The sequence below is a fragment of the Eleginops maclovinus genome, chromosome 14 (assembly GCF_036324505.1).
Source record: "Eleginops maclovinus isolate JMC-PN-2008 ecotype Puerto Natales chromosome 14, JC_Emac_rtc_rv5, whole genome shotgun sequence".
NCBI classification, from domain to species: Eukaryota; Metazoa; Chordata; class Actinopteri; order Perciformes; family Eleginopidae; genus Eleginops; species Eleginops maclovinus.
The window spans coordinates 9,899,634-9,915,553 of NC_086362.1; the positions used below are offsets into that span (position 1 = coordinate 9,899,634).

At 41.8% G+C, this 15,920-nt stretch overlaps 1 protein-coding gene and 3 non-coding genes across 4 annotated transcripts in view; 1 reads left to right on the top strand and 3 right to left on the bottom strand.

The window, feature by feature from the left end:
* Nucleotides 1-1,214: 1,214 nt before the first annotated feature.
* On the bottom strand, nt 1,215-1,286 carry trnaa-cgc (transfer RNA alanine (anticodon CGC)). The gene has a single exon. It is a non-coding gene; the product is annotated as a tRNA-Ala (tRNA).
* A 566-nt stretch (nt 1,287-1,852) lies between these two features.
* Nucleotides 1,853-1,924, bottom strand: trnaa-ugc (transfer RNA alanine (anticodon UGC)). The gene has a single exon. It is a non-coding gene; the product is annotated as a tRNA-Ala (tRNA).
* A 3,911-nt stretch (nt 1,925-5,835) lies between these two features.
* On the bottom strand, nt 5,836-5,907 carry trnaa-ugc (transfer RNA alanine (anticodon UGC)). The gene has a single exon. It is a non-coding gene; the product is annotated as a tRNA-Ala (tRNA).
* Nucleotides 5,908-8,943: 3,036 nt separating this feature from the next.
* sema4f (sema domain, immunoglobulin domain (Ig), transmembrane domain (TM) and short cytoplasmic domain, (semaphorin) 4F) overlaps nt 8,944-15,920 on the top strand; it is a 44,580-nt gene continuing 37,603 nt past the window's right edge. The window contains exon 1 of the mRNA XM_063901183.1: nt 8,944-9,737. Coding sequence (XP_063757253.1) covers nt 9,641-9,737 — 97 coding nt within the window. The 5' untranslated portion in view covers nt 8,944-9,640. The remainder of the gene's footprint in view (nt 9,738-15,920) is intronic.

Consider the following 15,920-nt stretch of genomic DNA (forward strand, 5'->3'; position numbering starts at 1 on the left):
TCAGCATATAAAGCTGAAAATGCGCACACGTCCTCTTTAAGCATTCTATTTGTCGTTATGCATTTTTATATTTCTTCTAATCCAACAATAGCTGTGTTTATAATTCTATTATTTTCAGTCAAACTTAAATTATAAAGACTTATTATCACATCTTTTATTATCCATTAACTTGCACTCAGAACAAGGGCCTTAATAAAAAGGGTTCAGGTTCAAACATGGGCTCTGAATCCCTCTCCTCATGACAGATGAACCTTTTTTTTTTCTTAAAAGCGACTTACAGTTCAATAATATACCCTCTAACCTCATACACTATTAATAGAACATAGGATTTATTTCCCATACCCACTGGTTTTTTAAGCTTTGAAACTAACTTTCCGTCCTCTCCTCTCTTGCTAATCAGTCAGCAGATGTTTGGGAGGCACAGACGCCACTCTCGTCCTCCTCCCTCCTGTCCTCCTGTCACTCCTTCTCTCCATTTTTAATTACCGCTGCATTTCTTCTTTCTATCTCCGGTTGCAAGGCTTGAAATGAAGGAGCTGCTGTCATTTGAGTAGACACCCAGCTGGATTCATGCGTTCACCAACCTGCTCTCCCTCCTGATGAAATGTATTAATCAATATTCATGTGCTGATTATTGAACCCTGTCTTTGATTAAAGTCAGAGTGTTCTCATATGCATTTTTCATCCATCAGCCCTAAAACCAGCCAAGGAGCAATTTACCTGCTTCTTTATTTCTACTCCTTATTCCTCCCCCACTCCTTCTCCCTCTTTCTTCAGCGTCGACCCCCTTCATTTTTGCTCTGTTATTCCATCCCGACTCCCTGTTTTCTGTTTGCTCCAGGTCTCTAAGTGACACAGAGAACAGGGAGAATGATGGAGATAAAAGCAGATGATATCACTAAAATATACAATGAAATCACATTACTTAAAACCCATGTTTCCTATTTTCTCTTTCATCCCTCCGCAGTGGATCTGGTGAATGAAAAATGAAAGTCCAAGGACAACTGGGGTCAAGGCAGGTGAGCTGAATGTCCACCAGGATTTAAAACTGTCATTTGCTTTGCAAGAACAGAGAACACTTTTTATTAATTCCCTTGGCAGTGCAAGGATTTTGGTGAATGCTTCTTATGTCATGCATCCTTGGACATTGTGTATCTTCCATTATTGTGCCCCAAAGGATGATGTTGTGGTTTAGCCCTGCTTTAAACAAGAAGTGGAGATGCTGGGGATTGAACCCAGGACCTCATACATGCGAAGCATGCGCTCTACCACTGAGCTACATCCCCCATGCAAAGAGATGCCAATGTTTTGAATAAAAGATGCGTTGACTCCCTATGTTAACTGTTAGGGATGCAAATATCCTCTGATGGGAGGGAAGTTTGTGCTATGTTCTAGTTAGTTACAGGTCACTATCTTCTTAACTCTGTGCAGCAAGAAGTGGAGGTGCTGATGCTGTGTTTTCTTCTGCTCGGCAAGGTCACAGCAGGTCAAAAGATGCTCTGTGTGTGTTTTAAACAAGCGTATCAGATGGAGAAGCTGGGGATTAAACCCAGGACCTCATACATGCAAACCATGCACACTACCACTGAGCTACATCCTCTTTGTTTGTATAACAATGGAGCCCTACTTAAACACTGTTGGGAAGTAGTGTCAGTATCTGAACCTTTCTTGCCAGAAAGAGTTGAACCCATTTCTTGATTTCCTGCTTTCGATCTCCCTTTGATTTGTTTTTCTTTCTAGTGGCAGATTAATATTTCTGTGTACCAAAAGAGACACATTGAATGGATCATTTGTAGTAACCAAATGTCTTGACTATGTTTCATCATTGGTTAAAGCTCCTGTTAAGAAGAAGTGGAGATGCTGGGGATTGAACCCAGGACCTCATACATGCAAAGCATGCGCTCTACCACTGAGCTACATCCCCTCTATTGTGGATCTTTTGTATTATAATCAACACACCAACATGAGCAGCTAAATTCAATGCTTTTAATTTATTATTTCATTTAGAGGAAGTTCTAGGCCTCAACCGTTTTGAAAACGAAAACGAAAGGAAGTCTTGGAGCTTGGAACCCAATTTCCATATGCATCCCTATGCTCCTGCTCAGAACAACACATTCACGAAATGGTTCATTCCAGAAGGGGTTTTTATTATTGCAAATCTTTCATGTTTATAGTATGTACCAAACATATGTATCTGTAAGAGAACATTGTTATTCTTAAATATTTGATTTGGGTAACAACATGTGCTGACAGAATATGTTGCAGAACTACTTTAGCTACAACTTAAAGAGATGAATAATACACAGTGCCGGACACCATTCTGAGTCTCACACATGTCAGACTGAGGATTATCACATGTGCGGACAGCCACACATGCACAGTGAATCTCTAAATCAGTTATCTATAGTGCGGAATAATCTGCATCATCAACCTCTGAATCCACTGAATGAAGCCATCAGTTTCTCCCATATAATCATAATCTCTCACCCTTTCAACACTGGCTGCTGCTGTGTAATTATTCCGATGTGACCTGACTGTGATGTACTTTTTTCTGTAAACGAATGTTCCAGGCTTGAAAGGCAGTGTTGGAACCAACAGCTTATTTGAATGAATACAACCAGTCAAATCAGCTCCAAAAAGACATAAAGTCAAGCTCAATTGGACCGTTTTTACAGATCTGACTCAAGCACAGCCAAAGCTTGCTTTTCCCTCAAACAATAAAGGCTCACACTGAGAGACCTTGACTATTTCCAGCAAAGAAAAGGAGAATATTCCACATCCATATTGCAGCTCAGCGATAAAGCAAACAGAGTAGCCAGAGTCAAACGCTGTTTAGTGTGTACTTTTCAAGGCTTAAATCTGTGCTATCAGCCATCCACAGCAGTTTATCTCTCTCACTGGGAACTGTACTTACAAGCATTTTCTCGCAATAAAAAGCCCACTGTGAAATCTACCACAGCGAGCCATAGCTTGGATTTCTATTCACTTGCGACCTTTGAACTGCTGGTAATGTTCATCAGTGAATCTACCAACCTGACCTCTTTTCTATTACCAACACCTCTATTTTTCCAGCTGGATAAGGGGTCAAAACATGTTGTCAAGAGCAGCTTAGCACGACCTGCCTTGTGCTTTCAGGGGTCAGATTTTATCATCAGGAAACAATGACCCCAATCGGCCCACATGCTATAAATCTACAGCAAAACAGCATGTCACTTTTTATCCTCAGCTCACTTAGACTTATAACACAAACACCATAGCGATTTATGGGTTAAAATCTATCATGCAAGGATGATTAAAGGGGAGTTATTGTTTTTTTTTTTAAAGAACAAGGCATTTGAAAGCTTGTTGAAAACACAAACATATGAACAAAGCTTGTATGAAGTCTTTACTAGTAGTAGTCTGTTACCTAATAAAGGTTGAGAGTGGTTAAACTAGTTGGAATATTAGTTACTCTACACATTATCTGAATATTTTAGCGTCTTGTACACACTATTCCTGGCATTATACTAGGATAAACTTTCAGGAACCGCTGGGGATTTTCTCTTTTCATTTAAATGTTTCTAATCTCTAAAACACAACTGAATTCAAACACATTCTACTGGTTCTTGGACCGCATGTAGAGCACTTGTGGATTAAATGATTCACTATGCCAACAGCTTGGAAAACTCAACTTAAACATAGCATTAGCTGCTGTTTAAATGTGCTTCCTCTTCCTCTGCACCCCCACGTTCCCAATCCTGTTTTTCCAATTAATATGCCTCGGATCACAGTTTTGTTTTTCTCACTCTGTATTAATGTCACAGGAGCTTCACTTTGTACCAAGCACTTGTTTCTTCAATTAGATCTCAGTGGGGTGGAGGGGTACAATGTCGTACTTGCCCGAGGCTCTCTGCTCCTCCACACAGCAAGAGTGGGTTAACAGGATTAAGGGGACATTTGCATTGGATTGGGTGGAGCGCCACGTATGTCGGCAAGGACTCCATCATGGTATGTAGTCAGATAACGCCTCAACGGGTGGTGTATTTAGGTCAGATTTGAAAATTGCATACATTAACACAGACAGCTAGAGGATGTTAGAAACCTGTAGAAAGAATAAAGCTATATATATATCGAGGTGGTGTCAGGGGTGTGTGCATCTTTATGTCGGATGATGAGCCAAGAAACCGAGTCAGGATCTTAAGGGACTTGATGTTGGCTTAATCTATTTAATCTGATTGAGGACAGCGTCATCTTCTCAGGCTCAATAATTGATAACACCATCTGCTGTGGAATCAAATACCAGAATGCCACTCTCGAAGAATTGGGCTAGAGCAATTGTTGGTAATTACATTTTACCTTTCTTTGCCATAAGGAGTCTGATACTGGATCATTTAATGTAATACTTTCAACAGCATGAACCTGTCATGTTGAAAATGAACCGTTGAGTCGATTTCAGACTCGACTGGATATTATTTTACGATATAAAGAAAACATTTATTTTACAATCGAACTTTCAATGTTACGGTTGGTAGCTGCTAATGTTAGCACTTGCTGTTGTAGCTTTTAGCTTATTGGTTATCTGTTTTCCATTACTTTTAGACATGTATCCATTGTTATTTATTAGCTAGCCAAATTAACTGTTAATCGTTACTATTATACAGAACGACCCTTCTGAACCGTTACTCTTTTTTGGCTTTCTAACAACAAAAGTTGTGGAAAGTCCGTGATAATAATTTTTTGTAACAGAGGGATGAAAGTTGAGCGGATTTTAAAAGGTAGAGTTAAAAATCTGCAGACGACTGACAAAAAGGAATCACTGCATTAGATGATTGGAATTATCTGTATTCAATTTAAGTGACCAGCCATTATTGAATAGCAGCGTATATGTCTTACAAAGCACTTTTTGGTTCTTTGAAGGATGACGGTAATGGTTATATTTCAGCTCACACAAAGAATGACCACAAACGTACAAGCTAATCATAGCTGAAACAATCCCTTTAATTGGACAGGGCTTTTTGATAGGATATGTTGTGTTTGTGTTTGTTTCTTTGTTTGTTTGTTTGTGTGCATTCATGTGTGTGTTTGCTGACAAGGTTGTGCTTGTGTATGACATGTAAATAATTGATTAGTTAGCATTGTTTGAACATCTTTAATTTACAACACTGAGGTAGATAGTGCACACAGTTCTCCCCCATGACTGCATGAAAGAATTGACTGATGAAAACGCTTTTATTAATACTGAAAATGTTTCCGAGAAGGTGTTGCACATGTTGCAACACTTCAGCAGCTGCAGCGGCTCAACATGTTTTCCTGTTTCTTGGAAGCACTGCTCATGTTGTGTTCTTGTAACGTTGAAAATAGTCAAAAAGCAGCAGCTTTTTACCAGGAATTAAAAAAAAACAAGAAGGCAGTTGCAGGGGATTTTCTGGGTTGATCCTAATTATTTTACATCCACTGTGACGTGCAAGATAAGTAATAAGGATTGCATATTACTGAACGAGGTAACTATATATCCTTGGTCTTTTTCATATTCATTTCAAGCTCTTTCATTTGTTGCTCTGTTTGCTTTAAGGAAAGGACCTGCCGGGACAAAAGGGGACATGGACATAATGGCAATGAGAAGTAATGGCATCACACAAAACAGCTGACTCGGTAATCACAATACACCCTGGTTTGTACAGTGGTGATGCTGGGAATTGAACCCAGGATGTGCATGCACTACCACTGAGCTACATCCCCTCTGATTGACTGCCTATCTACTGTATGCTGATCGAGCCGAAGGATTTCTTGAACATTGCATATAGTGCATTTCTTTGTGACTCAAACCAACCATTGTCTTGGTAGCAAAAACAACTTTGGAGATGCTGGGGATTGAACCCAGGACCTCATACATGCAAAGCATGCGCTCTACCACTGAGCTACATCCCCTCTTTGAGCCATATCTACTGTATTAGATTAGAAAGGAAAGGGTGTGGTCTCAGTGTCTTCACCTTTGTGAGCAGAAATAGTTGAATCCGTTTCTTTGTTACACATATGCAGTTGAATATGATGGATTGAGTGATTTACTTGCTCATTGTTTCCCTTTGTGAATCATAGAAATGATTAGCCTCCTAGTAGTGCCTGGTTATACCTCTGTGTATCTTGAGTGACCCGGACTAAAATACCCATATTCATGGATCATTTGGCTGGAAAGAAGTGAAATGCTTTAACTTGAGCGTTGATCCATATCTGCAGTCTTACCTGTGCTCAACACAACAGTTCAGAGCCGCTGCCTGAATCCCTCCCATCTCGGCCCTCAATGGAACAGCAGAATCCATTGTTGGGGGATTAGCGGAAAAGGTCTTTGGGAGTTTCTTCCATTTCCTTCCCAGCAAAGGTGAGGGATGGGGGGTAAATCAGTTGGCAACCAGCCAGCAGCAAGTATCACACAGGGGGGAGATTGACCCCACGCTCGCCTTGTAATGTTTTTGAATCTGTGTGAATTGCTCACACTCTGTACAGGATTTCTGCTCTACAACTCTACACTCAGCCTTGGATTGACAGTTTGAGTGACACATATTGACAGAGGGAGTGAGGGGAAAATGTACACAGCTGCAGCAGCGAAGGTGGGAAGCATGAAGGGAAACAGGGACTGGGGGGGTGGAAGAGGATAGAGGGTGCAGGGAGGAGACTGAACAACGCTGTGCACTACATCTAGAGTTTAATTAGGAAAATGAAAGCTGTTAACTAAATGAGTCTTTTTGTGTGAGTGCATGTGGCCCCTTTGCTCCTCAGGGCAGAAGTCCCCTGCTTTTAGTTACCCCCTCCCCTTTTTACTCCCTCACACACACACACACACACACACACACACACACACACACACCCACACACACACACACACACACACACACACACACACACACACACACACACACACACACACACACACACACACACACACACACACACACACACACATATTAACAGAAAGAGTGCAGGGTCACGGATTGCAGCCTCCTTACATCAGGGTCTGAATATTAATGTGCGGGGACAGATAAGCAGCCGTGGCAATCCCTTTAAGTCCATACTGCTCTCTGGTTGGTGCTCCTGGTTAATTTATGCCAATCTTTAGGCCCAAATTATGCAAATGATGTTTCGGCTTGAACCCTTGTGTATGTAGAGTGTTGAAGGCTTCAATCTATCTGACTGTGTCTGTGCATCTCGCTTTGTTTGTTTGTATTTTCAGTGTATTGATTTTTTTTAGCACTTGCTTCACCTGTCCAGCAGGGGGCATCTGTTGAGTTGAGTTTAGCTCAGAGAGGTTTGATAGATTTTGAATGAAATTAAGTTTTAACACCTTCCTTATTTGCTTTATCCCAGCTACACTGCAGTGTGAACAATAACTGACCCTGAGCTGGACCTCCACCCTGACAGTGATAAATATACTAGCCACCCACAAGTCATGGGTGAAGGCACCATGGGGATTTCCATCTCCAACAGCCGCTACAACTGCCAGTGATAAAGATGTGCATTGTGATGCTGACTGATGTTAAGTCATTCAAAAGTCATCGGCCAAGCAAAGATGAGACACGCACAGTGTGAGCGTAATCAGGCTCGATTAGCGACGGCGCCACTCACTTCTTAGCTCCTTTTGGCTTTTCTTTATCATGGCTCTCCTACCTCTGACCCCTGTCCTCCTCCTCCTGCTTCTCCTTCCCCCTCTCCGTCTACCAAATCCTTTAATCCATGGTCCTATGTGACCCCTCCCTTTTGTTCAATAGTGGGGGTACATGTCTGCACCCCCGCCCCATGAAATTGGCCGGTCAGCACTGCCAGCCGCCCTGCTATCCTTAGAGAAAAAGAGAGATTGAGCGGGAGTGTTTCCAGTAATGCAGTTATGGCTGCTGCACAATTTATGCTAAAATATTTACAAATCAACATAAACTTGAATTATCTCTGAACTAAGGAGGCTGCAGCTTATCGTTTTAAAATAACTGTGTTTCAACACCACTTTAATACACATTCAGTTGTATTTTTAAAGCACTGAAGATGTAATGTCAGGACAAATTAACAGCACATGGCAGAAAACAATCTCCCTGTAGATTATTAGTGTGGTTAAGGCCTGCAGACCATTGACCTCACTCTAGGGTTTAATCTTTACTGTAGACCATAGCTTTAGACGCTCCGCCCCCACATGATGTCAGATGACTGACAGGTGGATTACGGAAACCAGACCACAGGAGCAGAGTTAAAACGAGCAGAGAAAATATTCCTTGTCAATTGTTTATTCTGGGAAGCAGAAAACTGACAGCTTCATATTTATTGTATTTTTCTTCACCAGGCTCCAATCAATTTGCATAGATATTTTACTCACACTACCTCACTGCATTTAAATGTTAAACTTTAATATTATAAACTTCTTTACACGTACATAATGTATAGTATCCTCTATTAATATTTGTTTGTGGTTGATTTAAAGTATTGTGACGTTTTCTGTATATTTTTTACTGCGCATTCTTTAGATACTCTATAGTTGATTTTTGATTTTTTTTATTCATTCTTTTTTTTTTTTTACTCATTTGCAATGCCAAATTTGGGATCAATTAAGTATATCTAAATGTGTTTTCAGATTGAAATCTGTAGAAAGTGCATGTTGCAGGTTTTAAACCTATTGCAATGACAGCTTTTACCATAACCACTGCCGGTTTGCATATCATTGCATTGCATGCAGAATGTTCCAATTTAGGATCCTGGTGAACACATTGAAACCTTGAATTACTTCCTGGCCTTTCTGCCTTTCATTGCCACACATGGAATAAATCCCTAAATCTAAAGAACCTCACTAAAACAACGTTATTGTGCTCGGTAGTTAAGTATTAACCTGCCTTGACGTCACCCTCTCACCTGTTGTGTACTCTCGCGCTGCCTTTTCCGGAGGGCGGGGCACGAGACGCAGCATTCGAGTGCTGTAGCAGTACATCCTCGCGCCGGTCACCAGCTTCCATACACAGTTCCAGCGCTCGAGCTGCGCTGACACTTAACGCGCGCTCTGAATTTAGTTTCACTTCACGGACGGAAACGTGATTTTCCTGATTTATTTTCAACAGATTATAGTAAACTGAAGACCAGCGGAGGTTTTTTTTCTCTATCAGCGGGACAAGCACGGCCACACCGGGGCACAGAGCGACCGGGGATAGGAGCGAGGCTTCAGTTTATTCTCACCCTGCACACTGGACTGTATTCCTCCTGCACGGAAGGACGGCACTTTGGATTACTTTGACACACAGTTTGGGACTGGAATACACCCAAAATAGAACTACAATATAATTACAAATGTGTTTTGTGATTTTGAGCATGTCGCTTTTCTTTAGTAGATAATACAAATATCACATTGCGCTGAGCGGATGCATGCACTTGGATGAGCTTTGTGCAGCTACGGGAGAGCAGTAACCTGTAGCAGAATAGAATAATTATAATATTTAAGAAGTCATTAATTGAATTAAAACGTAACAACATAACTTATTAAACATTTGGAGCTTTCGAGCTTTGCGCCTTTTTGAACTCAGAGAAACCTGCGAACCAGATCAACATGCATCTCAGCTGAAACCACGATTTAGGGACTTTGGTGTTGAAATCAGATCGGACCTCCAGCTCCGTCCTGGACCAGGACAGGAGCCGAGCCATGATGAATCCTCGCGTTGAGATGTTGATGCTGCTCCCGGCGCTGCTGTGCCTCTTCCCCGGAGCCTCCTGGGCTGCGACCCTGGGCGGACTAGGAGGTGAGTGAAACGAAAACAACATTTGTGATGATAAAAACTGAAGAGACATTCTAATTGGCGAGGTTTTAGGACGTTTCCACTTTTATAGGTTGTTTTATCGAGTCGAATATACAGTTTGCATCGCTGATATCAAAACAATAACATGCATGTTGCAACATCTGCAACTTCATCATTGTTTGCAATAATCCACCATTTAACAATATGGAAATGTCTCTGAAATGATGTGTGGCAGTGATTGGTGCAGAACATAATTTAACCAAATGTTAAACCTGCACGTGTCCGCTTGGTCAGCTGCTGTTTTACGCACTCGGGGTGCGGTGCCAGAGGGCTGCCTTCAGCCTTTATTTGGACTTGATAAATGATGATGCTGGCGAAGCAAGCAGGTGCCAGACATGTTCTGGTTCACGCCAACAACAAGTGCACAGACTGGGCAAGAAACACCAGAGTGTTGGATTCATCCAGACACATAGCAGCTTTCAAACCTAAAGGGACAGTTATGTCTAATGCGCTTCTCTCTGGAGGGATTGATGCATGTGGGAAACTTGTCTGCCCTCGTCCAGAGGAGGCAGATGTCTACGTCAGTGGCTCTGTAAGCTGGCAGGGATTCAACATCTTGCTCAGGATGACTTCATATTCAGGGTCTTGAAAATGTGTGTGTCTCTAAAACAACCCCAAAACAGCCCTACATTTTCTTGCGATCCCTTTCTACAAAACACTGAAGTGTCAAAGAGAACCAGACACAGATTCAGATGGCTATAAGTCAGAGAGAGTAGAAGACAAGCCCAGCTCTCTAACAAGCTGCCCCTTTGTGCCGGGGGTCAGCAGCACAGACCCTCTAGTCTTCCTGTTTTCTGAAAAAATTCATCACAACAAAATAATAAGAAGCTTATGGGGCAGTCAGACAGCTATTGGATTGCAGTCAATTGTAATGTGTATCTCCATTTCTCTATGTTTGGAATTCATTCTCTTTGTTTGAAGAGTAATAAATTGTCCTTATGTTTTTATTCTTTCATTTCCTTCAGTGGTTTTTGCATGGTTATGTGCCCGGGGTCCTTTCTTCCCCTTCTTCCGTGTGATGGTGTTTACACCCACATGCAGCAAGGAGGAAAGATTTAGAGGTTGCGTCATTGTGTCCGTTGACCATTAGCCTGAACTCAGTCACCTGACTGTTACCGTAATGGGCTTTACTGCCCTCTGTAGCAGAGCTTTAACCCCTTTTGTGTTTTCCAATCTGGGACTGATCTACATCCTAATTCTTACTTCAGACAGGCACTGCAGGCTGTTGATTCGGGTTCATTTGCCGAATGAATGCAGTGTCTGTAAGTCAGCTCCCTGTCTCTGTGTGTCGTTACGCAATTCGGGCCTGTGGCATGCTAGCCCCACAACAAATACAGTTGGAACGAGTGCCAGCAAACAGCCGCGAGAGAGAGACAGAGAAGGAGACATTCAGATAGGACACCCCACAGAGAAGTGTTCTCATTTTCACAAAACAAAAGCAGATTTATACATGCATCTGGAATTGGTTTATCTTGTGACATCATTGTCTTCCTGTTAAAGTTACACTTATCAACATTTCACTCTGGCAGAGTTAGGAGGGGATGCCATCCTCATCAGGGTGTCTGTTTGTGTGCTACTGTGTTTGCATTTGTGTCATGATTACTGAAGAGAGACTCTTATGTAAGACAGTGTAATGAGCGACTGGTTTGCATGTACTGTAATATCCAGGCGGCAACTTGCAATTATACTGTTTATTTTGTTTTAATGGTTTATAACGGCCTAGACCTGTGTCAAGGTTGTTATTAGTCAACCTTATCCCTCTTTCTTCTCTAAGTTTTAATTGACTAAAACTCTGGGAACTTAAGTCTTATCTAAGTCAAAGTAACCACAACTATGTTAGTCTAGTTTAGTCAATAATAACTGTTTTGTAATGAGATTATACATTTCAGTCAATCTAGTCGAGCCATAATATCGCATAATGGCTTTCTCCCAAGCCCTGTTGTTGTTATTCTCACACCTGAATTTTTTAGGTGAGTTTATTCCATATTTCCCATCTGTCCTCCATATCAATTTTTGTTTATTTATAACTGCCTCCTTGCTGAATCTGTCGTGTTTATAAGATGCAATATTAAATGGTTGGTGGAGGATAATTAGGCTGAAGTGGAATTGTTCCATCTCTCTTGCTAAGTGTTTGGGGTAAAGTCGTAAAGCTGCTTGGCTAAAGTTACCCGGTGTATAATAAAGTTACTATCAGGGTGTGGCATTGTAATTAAAGAAATCCCAAACAAGCCTTTTGAATGAATACTAATTGTGCTTTTCTAAACAATTTACTATTTGGTTAACGAATGATGAGCCATTTGCACCTAGATATTATAGAAAAATACCTAATGCTTATTTTATAATGTCCTATAGTGCTGATATTATTTCTATATTGCCAATAAACATGGACATAATGTTCACTGCTCTCTTTAAAATCCCACCCCATGTATGTGTCTGCAGTGCCTGGATCACAGAGTGCCTCCCTGCCAGCTCCAGTCAGTTTCACTGCAGTGTTTTAATGCTGCTCACATGAAACTCATTAGGGTGTTGGAACACAGGGGAGGGCCAGCTCCCAGCGGTGCCCCCACTGCATGGATCAGGGTCCTTTTACAGTGAGGGGTGAGAGGTCTCTAATTTGATTAGCTTGGTTTGTTGGAAACTATGCAGGTAAATAAGCATTATGGCGTCAGAAGGCCACCCAGTGTCCATCTACCGCACCACCCGCCTGTCTGCTCACAGAAACTATATTTCCCTTGTTTGCAGTCAACAGGAGCTTAACAGAATCTCTACTCCAAGATCTTCCCTCCAGTAGCTCTCACTGATTGAAGATTTATCACTCCATTGTAGTTTTATGTTTTTGTGCCAACATTTGCACTTGGCTAGTGGGGAACTATGTGTGGGTGGATGGGAGTCATAACAGAGTCTAATCAAAGCAGGCCTTAAATGCAGTTATTGCCTGCATTTCACTACTAACTGTTGTGTAGTGGTGGGGCCAGGGGCTCTGTGGTCTGTGATTCACAGTGGAAGGCAAACAGAAGGAAGCGGAGCTGGAGCGATACGTCCTTAAATCGATAAGTCTATCTCCGGAAAAATAATTGGAGCAACTATTTTGATAGTCAATGAATCCTTTCAGTCAGGAACAGTGGAACCACATTCTGTAATCTCCGCTTTTAAGCCTCTAAAAAACACATTTGAAGAAATGTTTAGCTCTGTGATGGCCATTTGTTTGGCCTTCAATAGACTAAAAGATTTTCGCTTGACTGAAAACCCCCCAGTTTTAAAAAGAATCTGTAGTTGCAGACCTACAAAGAAGCATCCAACTCGATGATAAAGCAAGAGTAAGAAAAGTGCAATTGCCGGCAGCTTTTCTGTGGTTTTCAAGCTAAAATAAATTCTGCGTTTCAGTTCTTGGTTTCTCTTCTGTTTTACCGTCTGTCTGGAGGTATAACCGAAAACTGTTTACACACATGTTTAGCCTGAAGCATCTCGTCTTCCACATTGTTGATTATATGCTATGATATTACTGAGAGTGCTCTTTGTCTTTGTGGAAGACAACCAGCCTCCAACATAACTTGGTTGATAATTAATAAAGTCATCATGTGCTTTGTTCCTTTCTGAAGGCCACTTGGTTTCATGTTTGTGTTTTGGGTCAGAAATATCTTGTATGGAAGGATGGTCATGCTCATGATGTGCACAAACTCTCATCCCTGCATTCTTCATATCAGAGAATAGCCACAGGAAGCGTGTAACCACTGAATGTCTGAACGGAGCTTTGCCTGTGAGAATACATGTGGACTACAGTAGATTATGTGTTTGGGTTGGGGCTGCATTGTTGTCTCCCACCGGGGAATATGACGTGTTTATCCAAAGACAAGAGAACAGTCTTTCCTCTTTCTCATCCCTGCATCCCATTCTTTTTCTCTGCTTTTTTCTCCAGCCCTCATCTTGGCCTTCTTTTTCTATCAGAGTGTAGCTGATGGGGCCCGATGGAGTTGAGTGGTACCATGGGACTGCAAAAAGGCTTCAGAAATACTTCAGCGCTTCTTTCATTTTTGTCTGATAAGGCTCTGTTCTGGCAGCATTGAGTGCATATCTGAAAGCTGAGGCATTTTAAAACTTCAATCCTATCAATCTATCTCTCTTTGGCTAGTGGTTTAAATGTTTTGTCTCTGACTAATAAGGGTTAGCATCTCTTGTTTTTATTTAGCTGCTGCCAGTTTTATGTTTCCATGTAAGGATTCCTGTTCCGTCTGTTTTCTTTAATTTTTTGATCTTTTCTGTTATATTTGTTTATCCTCCCTTTTCTTTTTCTCTCAAATATTTGGAGAAGACACACAGCTAAACCTAGCCGTTAGCCTAAAACGAAGCTCCAAAAGGAAAAAGGCAGGTTTTTTGTTTTGTCTAAAAATTAGGGTTAGGGTTAGTTTGCTAAGGGTATGTCGCGTGAAATTAATGAAACATGGTTGTAATTCTGTAAGATATTTAGCCAAAAAGAAGGTCTTCACTCCACGAAAACCAAAATGAGCCAACCATGAATGAGAGGAATGGAGGAAGTGAATGAAAAGAGCACTAGAGGAGTAAATTCTCAGCTGCCATCAGCCTCCCACAGAAAATATTCCCTCACACTTAACATTCGTCAGCAAACTTCATTAGCTTCTCATGCGCTTTCCCTGATAACACACTCTCTATGAAGCCCATTGTCTCTGATTCACAGATTTACATTAACGGTGCGCGCGTACACAGCTTTTCATGCTCTCTCCCACGTTGTTTGTGAACAGTCAGCCCACACACGCACTCCTGTGGCTGTCAGAGAAAAAAGGTCAGATGTCAGAGGCCACACACACACACACACACACTCCCATCCCCATCCGTTGCTTTCCCTGGAGAAACTCATGATTGGGATTCCTGGTCGCTTTTTTTCGCTCCCGTACTAATTCTGCATCCCTTGTTCTGATGTCCCCATGACATGTTTGAACACTCAGAGGTCAGCGACATGGTAGGATGTTGTAGGTGTGGGTTTCTCATTCATTCATTCATTCATGCCCTGTTCTCACTCCCTCGTTCATAAAAATCTTGGGAAATGTATTGCGTCATGACGTTAAACCCAGCTTTTATGGAAGGGTTTCTGGAGTTGAAGGGTTTAGTAGAGAGTGTGTGTGAGTGTGTATGGAGGCTTTAGAAGAAATGATTGCAGTGCACAGCTCAGGCGTGTATCACCGACTCATTGGGATTCAGTCCTGCTTTCCGCCCTCATTTCCTTCCTCCCTGGCCCTCTGCTGCATGGAAATCCCATCTGATACCAAGCACCCTGAAACCAATTATAATGCATCAGGAACACTTTTCAGCATTTAGACACAGCCGGTGCACTTAAGCTGAATATTCTGCCCCTTGTTCTGTTGAATTTCAAGTTAAAGTGAAGCCTTTTTCTAGTTTTTTAATCAAACCTGGACCGTCCTACAAGCAATGTGAATTAAAAAACGCTTCTTCATGAAATGAGATCAAGAGCGAGTCAGACGGCTTTTTCCCGTCAGGGACCATGTTGCTCGATATTACTGAAAGATGTCTGGGACCATCGTAAATTATATAAATTGATATTGATTGTATTGTTCAGCAACTGAAGGTGAAGTAAAGGAGAACGGGAAAGGACGGAGAAGAGCTTCTCATCCTTAAAGAAAAGAGCACTGAAAAGACTGAGAAATAAAATAAAAACTGATTCAAACTAATAGTTATTGATGAACTGACCCACAGAAAGAAGGTGTAATTGATCCGTCTGGTCCAGGACAAAACCAAGCAGACAGACAGGAGGGGAGGGGCGTCGCAGGTTTAGGACGATGGCAGAGGTCACACGGGGTCACCTTGTTCACGTTCACGCGCTGACGGCTTCCACTTAACCTGGGAGCTTTTTGGAGGTCACACACACACTGCGGGCACAATGAGGAGACCCTCAGAGAGTTGGTGGCTGTGTGCTCAGACTGATTAGACGTCTGGAATCAACACAAGTCACCATTGATTAGCCTGTCAATCTGTCTTTCCCGTGGCTTTCTGTGTATCGCTATGCATTATTGTGTCCCTAGGTCAATGTCCTTTAAGGGAAAGACTTGAATGTGAAGGCACGCCCCATCTTTATACTTTATTTGCACCTGTTTA